The 14,772-nt window shown below is 37.9% G+C and overlaps 1 protein-coding gene across 1 annotated transcript; it reads left to right on the forward strand.

The window, feature by feature from the left end:
- The first annotated feature begins 871 nt into the window (after positions 1 to 871).
- LOC108435985 (stonustoxin subunit beta-like) lies at positions 872 to 14,548 on the forward strand. Its single transcript, XM_037543275.1, has 9 exons — positions 872 to 1,127; positions 3,280 to 5,009; positions 5,171 to 5,287; positions 5,935 to 6,023; positions 6,114 to 6,285; positions 12,173 to 12,270; positions 12,467 to 12,671; positions 12,762 to 12,875; positions 13,269 to 14,548. Exons 1-9 carry the CDS (start codon positions 1,043 to 1,045, stop codon positions 13,320 to 13,322), a joined length of 2,664 nt encoding a protein of 887 aa, XP_037399172.1. The 5' UTR covers positions 872 to 1,042; the 3' UTR covers positions 13,323 to 14,548.
- Positions 14,549 to 14,772: the final 224 nt, after the last annotated feature.

The following is a 14,772-nucleotide window of genomic DNA, read 5'->3' on the forward strand; positions in this document are numbered from 1 at the left end:
TGTAAGAGAGAGGAGATAGCTTTGCTTGATTTCAGTACCTTTTCTTTATCTCTGCCTGTTGTAAGTGGATGGATATTATAGTGTTTAAGCCTATTTAAAAATCCCCTGGGAAACTACGCCCAGTCCATTAACCTGTTCCTGCAGTTGTGAGAGATCCTTATGTTCTGCTTTGTCATGGAAGCAGATGGCTCTAATGGGCATGTGTACAGTGAGTGAGATCACTGAAATATGATACTGATTGCAGTACTGACCACTGTTCAGGCTCCAGTTTAAGCTGTATGCATTCTAGACACAAAGCTCCACAATAAGATGCTTCATTTCTTCAAGATTTCAGGAACAAGCGATTTCTTCTGTCATGGACAGTCCTTAAAATTGGAAAATCTTAAGCAGAGAGACCTACAGAGGATATTTTGACATTTGCTTTTCTGAGCATCATCAGGAAGGTAAGACCTTTGGTATTTCAAAGTAATTTGGAGAGCATGGTTTCTACTTCCTTTTGCCTGTGTTCAGCTGCTGTGGGAAGGAACCACCATTCTGTTTGGTAAGCTGATTCCTTCTAGATGAAGCCTGCCTTTTTTGCGTTGGCCAGGTTTGCAGCAATTACAAAATAAGATGTCTAAGAAGATTATCAAGCCAAAGAGATGAGGAGAGAAAGAAACCTCTGGGGAAAAATGTTTTGTCAGCTTTGTTTTCAGGACTTATAATAAATTGCAGTCACAAATAAATTTTATTCATGATGCATTTGCCAAACAAGAGACAAAGACTGGACACATTAGCTTGTTGAGTAATATCAACAACTTACTGGAACCAGTCAGCAAAATGATTAGGGTGTGTTTGGGTTTTGAGGAAATGAAAAATCCATCTGGTGGGGAGTTGGAGTCACAACATGAGCAAGGATTTATTTCTTTTTTGATGTATTTTGAACAGAACACTCTTGAAAAGAACAGAATGAACTTCCTTTCCTATGTTCTGGAGAAATGATTATTATCACTTCCAATCTGGAAGTATTCATGTGACAGGTCCTTCTCCCTTTTCCTGAGTCATGAAGCCCATTGAGATGGCAGCCCTGGGAAGGTCTTTGTATCCTGGCACGTTGTATGATTGTCGCAGAGATTCCTTTATTCCAGGTGAAGGTTTCATGCTCTTTCACATGCCATAGATTTAATTTTTTTTTCGTCGTACATGAGGGTGCAGTTTCTGCATTGTGATGTACAGTTAAATAACCCATGAATATTTCCTATTACAGAACCATGCAACCATGCAACTATAATTGATTACTTGATATGTGATAGTTTAATGATGATACGATACAGTGGTTCCTGTTTCTGTCCTAAATGATAATGGCACAATGGTGAAGCACAGCCTGAAGTGGGTTTTTAGTTTCTAAGTTTTATTTTAAAGCCACTCAGAAGCAATAGTAAGATATTTGGTGTCAGTTTGTGTCAGTTTACAATCAACAGTTATTGCAAATAAACAATAATACTATAATTTATTTAATACTGTGGCGTGGTGGAAAAGGGAGAGACTGAACCGATCCATTTTGACAGAAAAAGGCTCTTTTAATTCGATGCCTTAGCACGTAACCACCCAAATGGGTAAATGGACCTCTCTCCCACGCAGCACACGAGGGAATGACATCAACAACAATACAACACACGCACACGGCAGGTGACAACTTATACAGTACAACTACATAAACCGGTAAGGGAGGACTCAAGCTACATAACACACATAACCAAACACATAACTAATAAATACATGCGCCAACATTACACATAACAGGAACCAATACCGGAGCCGCAGGGGCTCATGGGAAGTAGCACCGTCCCCCTTTGGGCCGACGCTACAATGCTGTGCAAAAGCCTCAGGTGAGAAACGATCAGTGAAACCATTTATCTGGGCAGTAAGTGTTAGTTTCTTCCAAAAACACTAACATTAGATTAAATACAAATGAACAGCTGATTGTGAGCTGATATAACCATTTCCTAAAGCTCTCCTTGAGGACTTTCAGTAGTTGCAGTTACCATCCAGTACTTATTTTATCAAATCAATCTCTCATTAAATTAACACAGTTGTACTGCTGATGGAACTGAACAAATGTATGGTATGGCTGGAGTGCAGCAAGAAAAACCAAACCTGTGTTCTTCTAACAATATTCACAAATATTAAATAACTGCACTGACAAATACACTCACCAGCCACTTTATTAGGTACACAAACACAAATAGCTAATCAGCCAATCTCATGGCCGCAACTCAATGAATTTAGGCATGTAGAGGTGGTCCAGACCACTTGCTGAAGTGCAGCCCGAGCATCAGAACGGGGAAGAAAGGGGATTTAAGGGACTTTGAACGTGGCGTGGTTGTTGGTGCCAGACGGGCTGGTCTGAGTATTTCAGAAACTGCTGATCTACTGGGATTTTCACACACAACCATCTCTAGGGTTTACAGAGAACGGTCTGAAAAAGAGGAAATATCCAGTGAGCGGTCAGTTGTGTGGACGAAAATGCCTTGTTGGTGTGAGAGGTCAGAGGAGAATGGGCAGACTGGTTCCAGATGATAGAAAGGCAACAGTCACTCAAATAACCAACCAAAATCTCTGAGGAATGTTTCCAACACCTTGTTGAAAGTATGCCAGGAAGAATTAAGGCAGTTCTGAAGGCAAAAGGGGGTCCAACTTTTTACTAGCATAATAATAAAGTGGCCGGTGAGTGTAATATACAGTAATGCAAATAGATAGTCTAAAAACCTGTGACAGTAGATGCGAGTGGGTGGAGTGGCATGCCATGAGTGCATTAACTCATTTAAGACATAATAACAGAAAAAAATTCCCCTTGTCATGTTTTATTAAAGCATGTTTGGGTGGGTATTATTTATTTATTAATTATTTGGTGCGCTGGGGCCTGTAAGATCCTAGTTATGCCACTAACTACTAATAAATATAAGATTATCTTAGAATTATCCGTTTCATTCATTGAGACATTAGACATTTAATTTAGATTTTTAAATTAACGCTTGGGCAACACATTCTAATCATGACCCTTCAATGAGAAATGGTGGTATAAAATATGTATAAAAGAGTTTATAGAAAGAAAGGCATTCTACATCCCGCATATAATTATAATGAAAGTTGAATGTGGTGGGTCTAATGTCATATGTCCAAAACAAGTTTCAGATCTAGTAATGGGGTTGAGTGTGAATATCCGTAGTCATAGGAGATCATTTGACTGTCATACAGTTTGTAACTGAATGATCAGCTCTAGTCTGTCACTAATTTCAGGTGTTACTCTGTGGGATAAAGCATCATTAACTCAGGATTTGGAAGTGCATCGACGGCCATGCACAGATCTGAAATTCTCTGCTTCTGACTCCCTCAGTGAAAAGGCCAGCCTCCTAGATGTGAGTGCTTCCCTTAAAGGCAGCTTTCTGGGGGGTTTGGTGGAGGTTGGAGGGTCAGCCAAATACTTGCGTGATCAGAAGACCTCAGCACATCAGTCCCGGGTTACTCTGCAGTACAGCCAGACAACAAGATTTGAACATCTTACTATGACTCAGCTGGGCAACATCACCTACCCTGAGGTGTTTGAGGAGAAGACCGCCACTCATGTTGTTACAGCTGTTCTGTATGGAGCTCAGGCTTTTATGGTGTTTGATAAAACATTCTCAGAGAATGAAGACAAACAAGAGGTCGAGGGACATTTAAATGTAATGGTTAAGAAGATCCCTTTACTTTCCATTGAGGGTGAAGGAGACCTAAAGATGAATGACAAAGAAAAGGAAATGGCTGAACATATCAGCTGTACATTTTATGGCGACTGTGTGCTTGAGGAGAATCCTACCACATACATGGAAGCCTTGCAGCTATACAAGAAGCTACCATCTCTGCTGAGGCAGAGGGAGGACGATGCTGTACCAGTGAAGGTTTGGCTCTATCCTCTTGCACTGTTGGACAAAAAAGCAGCAAAGCTGGAAAGAGAAATTGGTGCGACACTGATATCTAAAGTAGAGACTGTATTGGAGGAGCTGGGAGAAGCAGAGAGAAAATGCAATGACTTGGTTAAAAACAGAACAGTAAGTGATTTCCAGGATGTGAAAGACAGGCTGCAAATATTCCAGCAATCATTTGGTGAATACAAAGTGTTGTTCCAAAAAGCCCTGTACAGGATCTTTCCTGCTATCCGCAGTGGAGAGGTGAATGACCAGGCACTGACTGACATCCTGTTGATCCATGGCAAGTCCCTCTTTCAGGCTAATATGCTGAGAAAGTGGTTAGAAAATGTTCAGAGTGAAATAGATCTGCTGAATTCCTACACCAGGGAACTGAGTGATGTCCCAGTAATAACATCTTCAGGCCAGTTCAGCAGCATTCTGTTAAATCCCAATGTTGACACAGTAGTTTGCTTCTCCTTCACTTCTCTGAAATATGAAGACCCTTATCTTTCAGCTATAACTGAGTTCCTCAGAGTCAATGAGTTTGAAAAGCTGTCAGCAATTCCAAAATCAAGTCACCAAGACATCCAGGCCTGGTTCAGCAATCCTGAAATATCTGAGAAGATGAGAGAGAATCTTTTTCTCTTCAAAAGTTTTTCTGAGGCCAATAAAGACAAAAATAAAACCAGGTTTGTCATCGCCTCAGTGTCAGACTCCACCAATCCTGGCACCTCCATCCATCTATATGGAAAAGGGAAAATGTTGGACAGCAGCTTTCAGCCTGTGTCAAAGCCTCCAGCTCCCAGCATTGACATTCAGGACAGGAATGTGATCCTGAAGCTCCAGAAATCCTCAACTGGACTGACTGTGCGGTACAGAGTGGAACACAAAGCTGCACTGACAGATGTTTCAGATGTTGATGCTGTAGACTGGGAATTCACAGACACTCCGGATGCACAAGAAACCTTCACACTACCTGGATTGCAGCTTGCAAACCAGTACTGGGTCCGTTACCGAGCAGTTAGTGATGTGGGAGTGAGCGAAGCCAGTGACTCTGTTCCCTTCTCCCTTCAAGACAAGGTCAGTGCTACAGTGGCCTTGTTAAAATGAATGGTGGTTGGTTTGATCCACAAATTTCTCTTATTGTGGGCATCAAAAAATAAAATGCAAAAAATGAAAAATAACAACATTGTTTGAGATCCTGGGGAAGATATGTAATAATATAATTTTCTTCCCAATAGGATATTACTACATCCTTCTGTAATGAACTAAGGAATAAGATAATGACCAGCTTGATCACCTCACGGTGGAATCTGTCAACCATCAGGTCAGAGGTCAAAAATCGAGTCAGCGACATTGTGAGTATCATTTCCACTGAGGCAAAAATGTGTAAACCTTCAATTCAGTAAATATTGTGATCTGGCAAAGGGAGTCAATTATGTATACAGTGATACATAAAAACATTGGGACAATGAATTAAAATGGGTTATTTTTGATATAATGAGACCACTGTGTTTATTTTGAAGGGAAAAACAATACATTTTATGATACAAAACAATAATATGAAATAATATGCTGTTGTATTATTTTGAATGTAATACAAGTCAAAATAATTTGCAAATGAGTTTTCCTGTTGTTCATCATCCTGGTAGTTCTTTGTAGTTAAGCCACTAAATTGGCTGCCCCCACCAGCACAAAGTGTTAGGAAGTGGTCTGTAATTAGTGTCTATTTTGGTAAATTTGGCCTTAATACACAAATTAAGGTTGCAGACTTTCTTAATAACACACAGACCTAGACAGTGTACAGTTTTAACACTAGTTAGTTGAGTCAGATGAACAGGCAAACAGTTACTTCAACTGACTTATGGCCAAGCTTCTCAGTAGCTTCACATAATTTCTGCATTCTAATGGAAATTATGGCTTTAGAAATGACCTTGTAGCAGTTTAGTGCATCCTATATAAACATTATATCACTGACTGAATGCCATATTTGTTTTAATGACAGGGCACTCCATATGTGGCTGCGATCCCTGAAGGGCTGAAACCAGGAATGGCATTCTTCTTCCAAGGTGTGGTTCATCCAGATGGAAATGGGTATGAATTCCTGATGTTTAATACACAAGATGTGATATGTGCTAGATAGATAGTTACTTTTGAATACCAAAACTTTTTTATCCTTTACAGGTTTGACATAGAATATAGGACTGGGCCAAAGGAAAACAGTACCACTGTGATGATATTTTCCTTCTGCAGAATTTCCTTCCCATTTATGATGTTTCTCAACAGTTATGGACGTGATTTACCCAGAGGATCAGCCTTTGATATCTTTATTGTCACCAAGACAGATGGCTATGAGGTATGGTGATTAATAAAATTAGAGGTCAAATGTAATAAATATTGTGAAGCCCTTGAATGACTTTTAGTTTCTTTTAAGGTATTTGTGAATGGTCATAAGCGTTCAACCATCATCTTCAACCCAAAATCATCAAAAGGGGAAGCCACTACTCTTCACATCAGTGGAGATGTCTTAATGAACACCATTGGTGTTGTTCAAGTAAGTTCATTTCTCAAGAGGAAAGTATATCTAAAGTAAAGCAATTCAAGAAATAAGTACATCTGTACATCTGTATCACTGGAGGCTGCATACATGACATATGTTGAAGCAGCTTTCATTTATTCATTTATGTCTTTATTTGAGGTTGAGACTAAAACTTATACACGGACCCTGAAAGACATACAATATGTAGTAAATAATAGTGAATAAAAAATTAATTAGAATATCAATGATATAATTTTTAAATAAGTTGTATCAATATTAGGAACGCATTTAAAAAATATAAAATATCTCAAGCAAATAAAACCAATATGTCATACAATGAGGCACTGCATGAAAAAAAAGCAAAATCAGGATTTCACAAACAAAAGGAATGGAGTGAGACAGAGAGGAAGCAAAAAGGAGTCAAGCAAATTCTCATCCATTTCTTTCAGAAGAAGGGGTGAGCCTAAAGTGCCAAACTGTAAATGTGTTGTAAATGAGCTAGCTAAGTTTGCGATAGCTTCATTTGCATGCATTCGTAACAGGCACAAGCTGATAAATAAGCACAGGATTTGATTCAGTGCAGCACGTAAGCATTTTTAAGTAGCTGTAATGGGGAGCGAGGAGGCGGATGCTTATGCGGAGATAAGCAAGATTTATTAAGGGCAAATCCAGGGTCATGGTCAAAACGGTCCAGGGTCAATGAGCCAACACGGATAGATCGGGGACCAGACATGACATAAACCTGAATCAAGCAAACAACACCAGTACAACCAACACAGCATATAACACCAACAACACAGAGATTCAAACAACAAAGACCAGCCCAGACAAGCGGCAAACACAGGGTTTATAAAACAGGGATAACGAGGGACAGGTGAAAACAATCAGGGGCAGAGTCAACAAACAAGTGGGCTGAACCAAAACAAAAAGCACATGGAGTGGGAGGAGCCAATCATGACAGTAGCAGAGTGTTTCTTTATTAGGGGCCTGGTCCCACCAGATGTCACTGTAGAGCAGTGCATGACATGATCAATAATTCAGTGTAACAACTAAAATATATTTAGTTTTCTCAGTTACTAAAATTGTTGCGCGTTATTACATCTGACTATGGTAGAGCTGTCCGATACACTCCGATATACAGATATTTTCCTGTACCTGTTGTATGAATTCTACCTATCTACCTATACCTTCCTATCAGTCTTCATTTGGTGAGCGTGGGGCCAGCACTCGTCTAACCAAGTGAGCAGTTAAAAACACTGCGCATGTTCAATCATTTTCAATAACCAGATGTGGGCCATGATCATGTTGGCCTCATGTTGAGAGCAGCCAATAAAATCTAATAAATTTACACACATTTAGTAATGTTGTTTATGGTGTAGGCGTTACTATGCAGTTAGCCATAATTCCTCATAAGTTGTGGTAGCCACTCATGATAGCAAGGCAATATAATGAGTCAAGTCAAAAATGTTATGAAAGTGAAATTTGGTACCCTGTCATTAGAGCAGAAATGAGAGATTAAATATTAGGCACTGCACTAAACAGAGGATTTCAACATCATTCAGTCTGAAGGGGACAAAAACTGCTTTTTCAGTCCAGAGGGTTTCAAAAGAAAAACATGGCTAACTGTGAGTGTAGCTAAAATCATGTTTCTGCTTTCCTTGCCTGCCCTTGTTATGCTATCACTTGAATTCATTCATGGATTGGTGGACTTTGAGAAAAATTGACAAATTTGCCAGATGAAACATCGTCATGCATCTTGTCTTTTCGAGCAGTGACCATCAGTGGAAGTCATCCTGTGTTATTACAAGGCGTGCTATTCCTAAAGCCCAAAAAGTAAGGTGTTTCCCAGCTCTGATATGTAGTTTTGCATAAGTTTGTGCAGACCACAATGATCATATACCCCTAGATAACATTAGATTTGTAAAGCGAGGCTGTCTAACAAGTTTCTATGAGATCTAATCTCTTTATCACATCACGCATGTTCTCCACTTCCATTCCTGCGTTACGTTAATTTGTGAACTTGTAATTTTATTGATGGAGTGTGTTTGTGTTTGGATCAGGTTTGTGGGTAGTTTCATTAATGAGTCGGCTGCTGCCCATTCAATTTATGGTGCCCCACTAGGTTTTCTGTGCCAGAGACATCACTGTTTATGGTCTGTTCATTTAAGGGAGTGGCTCCAGATTTTTTTTTTGTGCTACAGTGCCAGTATTTGAATACAGGGGGTGCTTGGGGGGTTGTAACAGCCACCATAGTCTTTCTACATGCTGAAATCAGTTTTGAGAAGAGTCAGTATGAAGTTTTAATATTGAAGCACACATAAGGCTTGCTGTCACCCATGCATCTGCTCACCACAGGCACAACCTCTTTGCAATGAAGATGACAAAACTTGGTTAAGTTGAGAAAGGTTAGGAAAAACAACACAGCTTAAAAACCTAAACCTAATTATCCTTTGCTAAAGCATATTGCCAGGCCAGGCATGAAAAATGTTTATAGGGCATTTATGTCTTATCTTATATGTCTTAATGCATTGAAATAGACATTTTATCTAGTAAAAGGACATTGTAATTAGCATGCAAATAACAAACTGAAGGTTGCTAAGCAGGTATTGGAGGACTGAAGAAAAGGAGGCAGAGCTTTGTGGAGAACAATGATTTGATTGACATTGATGCATAGATAGCACTTCTATAAAATCAATTTGATCATTATCTTAAAAATGCAGCTCAATAAATATACTGTTCTCATTTGATCAATTGTGATCAATCTCCTTGGCTACGCCCCTGTGTCACACTTACTCAAGAAAAGTGATTTGCTTCACAGTAATAAAGAAATGCAAAGTTAATCCACTTTTTACACAGCTGGGACACATGAATGTCTTGGTGAGTTTGAAATGTATTTTGTGGATAAGATATATTAAACTTTTTTGCCCAGAACTGGAGTAACTCTTCCTTTGGTAAGGAACTGAGGCCAGGATACTCACGTCGGAAAGATTCTAACATCCAGTCAGGAGTCACAAATCCAGTATGCAGCCCTGTGAGTAATATTTTATTTGAAAAGTGGTTTAAGAGTGAGAGTGGGTTAAAGGTTCCTTCTAGTTTAAATCCTTGATTTCTAAAATTATTATTCAGTTATTAATATGAGAGCTTAAATGTCTGGTAAATAAAACTAATTTGTGTATATATGTACTGATAAAATTGAGGAATGGAAGGGTGGATTAGCTAGTGGGTAGAGATTAGTCTTATAAACATATTGTTAGTCTCCAATGAAAAACATGTATCTACATTTTTGTGGATTTTAGTTTTCTGCATCATTTGAACATGATGGCTGTAATTTACATTGTGTGAAAATTACATGATGAATGGACCACTATCAATACTCTAAAACTGCTTGGAATAATTGACTTACATTAAAAGTGAAGAATGTTTTTGCCCTCTCCTGTACAGTTGCCATTTTGGAGATATTTGTTTTTCTTTGGACAGCGATGAGACAAACATTGCCCTTTGAGATTTTTTAATACCTTCATTTTTTTCATTTTTTCATTTTTTTTTACCTTCATTTTTTAATACCTTCAAACCGTCTCCAGTCCCACATTATACAGTACAGCGGACTGTCTGTGATGTATCAATAGCCTGATCAGCTAACTTCATAATTTGCTTAGCAAACAGGCTACAGGTAAACAGTTCCACACACAACAGTACAGGCTTGACTTTGACTAATTACTACTCTGCTGAAACTGTGTAGCTGGTGTGTAGATGAAGTGTAGGTGATAAAAACTAATGTATGAAAGATCAAAAGTCAAGGTTCCCAAATGGAACCTGTGCTGTGGTGTTTGGGACTGTAGCATTTTAGGTCACACACACTCTTGGTTCCAGAGAACTGATACTAAAATGAATTCAGAGGATTTTAAGAGTGCAAACTCCACTGATTGAGTGAAAGTCAAAATCAAACATGTTCTATGGTGTATGTAGCCATTATCTGAGCTACTATCATATTTAACACCAACACATTCCGGTCCCATGAGGCCCAAACATTCAAAACAATTTATTTTCAATGGAGATACACATACCGGTGATTCAGAGTACTGCTCAATAAGTCGGCGCATCACTCAACATTTTTTCACTGCCACTTTAAATTAAAGCCACATCAAGACCATGGAAAGCCATAATAGATGACTTACAATATACACAGAGAAAGACGGTCAATCTTGTAGATAAACAGATCTCAGCTAACGAAACAGCGAGCTAGTTAACTGATGCCAAGCATGATTAATTGCTTTTTTTATAATCAGCTCACAGTGTTCACACTTTAAAGTTAACATTTCTTTTAGAATATAAATTCAAGCTTTATGTGTGAAAATAACACATTTTATGCTCTTTTTAACACCGCTTGTGTCCACATGGTTGTCGGTAGACTTTCTAGACAATGAGGATTAAGCTCAGTGGTCATCAAACTATCGCTCATCTCATCCCTCCTGAGTCTGCGCAAGTTGGCAACCAAAGAAATCTCAACTGAAATAACCACTTGCAAATTCCTACATCAGTATTCCCCATAGATAGTCAGACCTTTATTAACTAAGTAGGTAAAACAATCCATTATTTGTAGATGTGGTAAATATCAGAAATTATACAACAGTAGTTCCGGCCATGCAAGCTGACTGGTTGAGAGGTGTTCTAACTGTGCTGTTATTTCGCTGTAACATCACAGATTTTTTACAAACACTGTATCGCTCCACTGACAGAGAGAGAAAAGCTAGAACAACTTTAGATTACCAAGTGAAAATTGACCATTGTGCCAACAGTCTAGAAAACATGATCTGCCAAAATACATGTACACTCAATCATTTGCATGATCAATGATTGCATGGTTCTCAAGAAAAAATTGAGATTATAGATAAAAATATTTTTTTAATTATGTGGAAAAGCAGGCATTGTGAACACTATCTGTGAAACTTTGGAGAATGGCAGTCTAAATGCATTGGACTTAAATACAACAACTTCTGTTCTCAAAGTCAGATGTATTACTTTACTTTGAGTATAATATGGCTAATATCCAGCTGCTTGGCCATGAAACTCCATGCCATTAATCTCCCAGCACACATTTTTTAGCTGATGTTAAAGCCAAAGTAGGTTTGGAATTCTGCAGTTACTTAATCAGTAGAGCAGTGATGACTTTTGTTCACTATGAACCTCAGCAATCCCACTGTGCAACTTTACATGGCATGTCACTTTGTGGCTGAGTTGCTGTGGTTCCTCAATGCTTCCTTTAATACCACTCACAGTTGATTGTGTAATATCTAGGGGGGAAGAAATTAAACAAACTGTCTTGTTGCAAAAGAGGCATCCTATAACTGTGCCATGTTCAAATTCAGTAAGATCTTTAGATCGACTCATTTTATTTTTATACGCTTGTGGCAATGGGACTGAATGAAACACATACATGCAGATGGTCGAATGAGAAACTAAAATTTATCCTTTTCAAATTGGAATTCAGTCATTTCTTAAATCTTTCAAACAAAGTAAACATTCAGAAGACGTGACATAGAAATTTCACAAGTCATAGTTTTGAAATAACTTTTTTTTTAAGATACCATGGTATACCATATGGCATACTATATTCTTGTCATACTGTCCAACCCTACATGAAAGATATTAATACATGTTACTTTTAGAAATATTTGGTCCCTCCTTACACCTGCAATGCTAATGATCACCACAGATTAAACCCTATGTGTACTCAATCACTGGAGGGTTGAGAGCTGGACTGATTTTGTTCTTCCAAGGTGTTGTTCCTTCAGATGCCAAAAGGTATGATGTCATAGTACTGACCTCAGTACACATTATCTTCACGTAATCTTCACTGCAACACATTAAAATGTAAATATGAAATGTAATTACTTCAATATGATTTTACACTCTGACACAACCATTGACAGAAATACCAAAACAAGATTTTCTTTCAGTTTCTTCATTTAAGATTTTCTTTTTTTTGTGCTGTTTAAAGATTTGAAATAAATCTGAAGACGGGGCCAAAGGATGGTGATGATGTTGCATTCCACTTCAACCCCTGCTTTCGTGAGACAAGGCCTGTGGTCCGTTTCAGCTTCATAAACAGGCAGAGGGAGAATCCAGAAGAGACCCCAGAGGGTCCTTTTAGCAAGGGAGGAGCCTTTGACATATGCATGGCAATTAATCCAGAAGGCTATAAGGTACAGTAGGTCAAGAACTGAAATGAGTGGATCAGCAACTTAAATAATTAAGTAAAAGGAGAAATAAAATGTTTGCTTTGAATTCTTCAGGTAATTGTGAATGGACACAGGTTCTGTGTTTTCAGTCACTGCATACCACTGGAGAAAGTGTCTGTGCTTAATATCGGTGGAGATGTCTTCATGAACACCTTTGGCATAATTGAAGTGAGTCATTTATCTTATTTCATTTAACATTTAATTAGCTTATCAAATTAAAACAGTGTGCATATGGGATGTGTAGAATTATCTCATTTTCTATGGGCAGTGGAAAGATTGAATGTCTGAATCTACTCATCAATGAGAAATGTGTCTGTATTAATCATTTCATAGTTGATTTTTTTGTTTCACTCACATGCAACATCACATATTTTAATTCCTAGCCCAAAAACACTAAGACTGACTGATGTTAAGCTAACAACCATAGTGTCTTTTTTTTTCCACTTCGAAGATAAAGACAGTTGACTGTTCAGTTCAATTCAGCTACAGGAGAATAGATTCTTGTTAGAAGAAGCCAAACTGCAAGGAGGTGAAAGTAAAGATTTTATTTTCTTTCACCAGGTGGACCATATCAATAAGAAGGTCATCATTCCTGCCCATTTTTTAAGAGATTGATCATCTAACCTTGAGTTAGAACTGTATCTTGGATATACTGGGTTGCTGACACAGAAATCATTGCATTGATATGAAAGTATGTAGTACTTTATATTCATTTTTTTAATCAGTTGAGTAGGACAAAAGGGTGGCTCATATCTTGTTAAGAACATGATGACAAACATGGAAGGACCATGTAACTTTGCACATGTGAGCATACTTTAAACATGTTTCACAGTGTTTTCTAATGAACCAACATCACCATCTGGGAACATCAAAATAGCCAGAAAATGTAACCCTATCACATTTTAATGTCATCATCTTGAAGTCTATTGGTTGTACAGACCTCCGGTTTGGACGTAAAGTCAGTGAACTATTGTAGTTTAACCAGTGACCAAAGAATTTAGATTAACCAGTGATCATAACTATGACGGGGGTATTAATGTTAACTGATAATATTGGCAGATAGAAGACTACCAAAGTGAGAATGAGAATTAAAATGAAAAACAGTGACTATTGTGAAAGCCTATCAGTATTCAGATGATAAAAGAAGATAGAGTGATTTGATTAAATAGTTCTCTTTACTTTGTAAATTTGTTTGAAATCTTGTACCACTGCTTATACTACAGCAGTGCCTAAACAAATGAGAGTTTTCTGTTCTGAAGTATGAACTGTACTATCTGAAGGATTGTCTTAAATTTGCATAATAAGCGCATTTAAAAAGTAGCGATATTGCATTATAATCATATGCCACATGTTGAAACTACACAAGCACAAAAGCCTAGGTAGAAGTCAGCTTCTGAGAATGTGAATGAATGAATGCATGTGGGTTTTCCATTGATGAACTGCATCTTCTGAAGCTGTTAAACTTGTTTACATTATCAAGGTTTTAGCTAACCACCCTGTGCTAGATAATAAAGTGGAGGAGGAAAGTGGAAAATATTTAGAATTCTACATGATCTGTAAGTCTGCCGTTGCTTGTAGTAAACTTGTCTTCATATCTGTGTCCATTTAATGAACCATTTAGAACTCGCCTGTTCTGAATTGACAATGATACTAAACGTATTCCTCTCCTGTTTGGGACTCTGATATGGAGTTGGCTGGAGTTGGTGAACATCACATTGTCCTGCTGATTACACTGTTATGCTGCCTTTGTCTTCAGCTGTGTTTGAAGATTTCACTCTTTAGCTTTAATTGAGTTCTTTTCTGCACCTGCTTAAATAAAGAGTATCTGCTTTGTACCTCTACTTCTCTACATAGAAATGTCTGCTGATTGATATTTTGAGACCTAAGTGTTAAAGGTACAATTTATACTTTTCTTAGGAATTTGAATATTTGAGAAGTTCAGAACTGACATTTGTTTCAGATGAAAGCTCTTTAAATGTTCAATATTATTATTCAATATATTATTCAATATAAATGTTGTTAAATATTCAGATATTTGTATGTGTTCAATAAATATTGAACACTA

This window comes from Pygocentrus nattereri, chromosome 12, assembly GCF_015220715.1.
Source record: "Pygocentrus nattereri isolate fPygNat1 chromosome 12, fPygNat1.pri, whole genome shotgun sequence".
Lineage (NCBI taxonomy): Eukaryota > Metazoa > Chordata > Actinopteri > Characiformes > Serrasalmidae > Pygocentrus > Pygocentrus nattereri.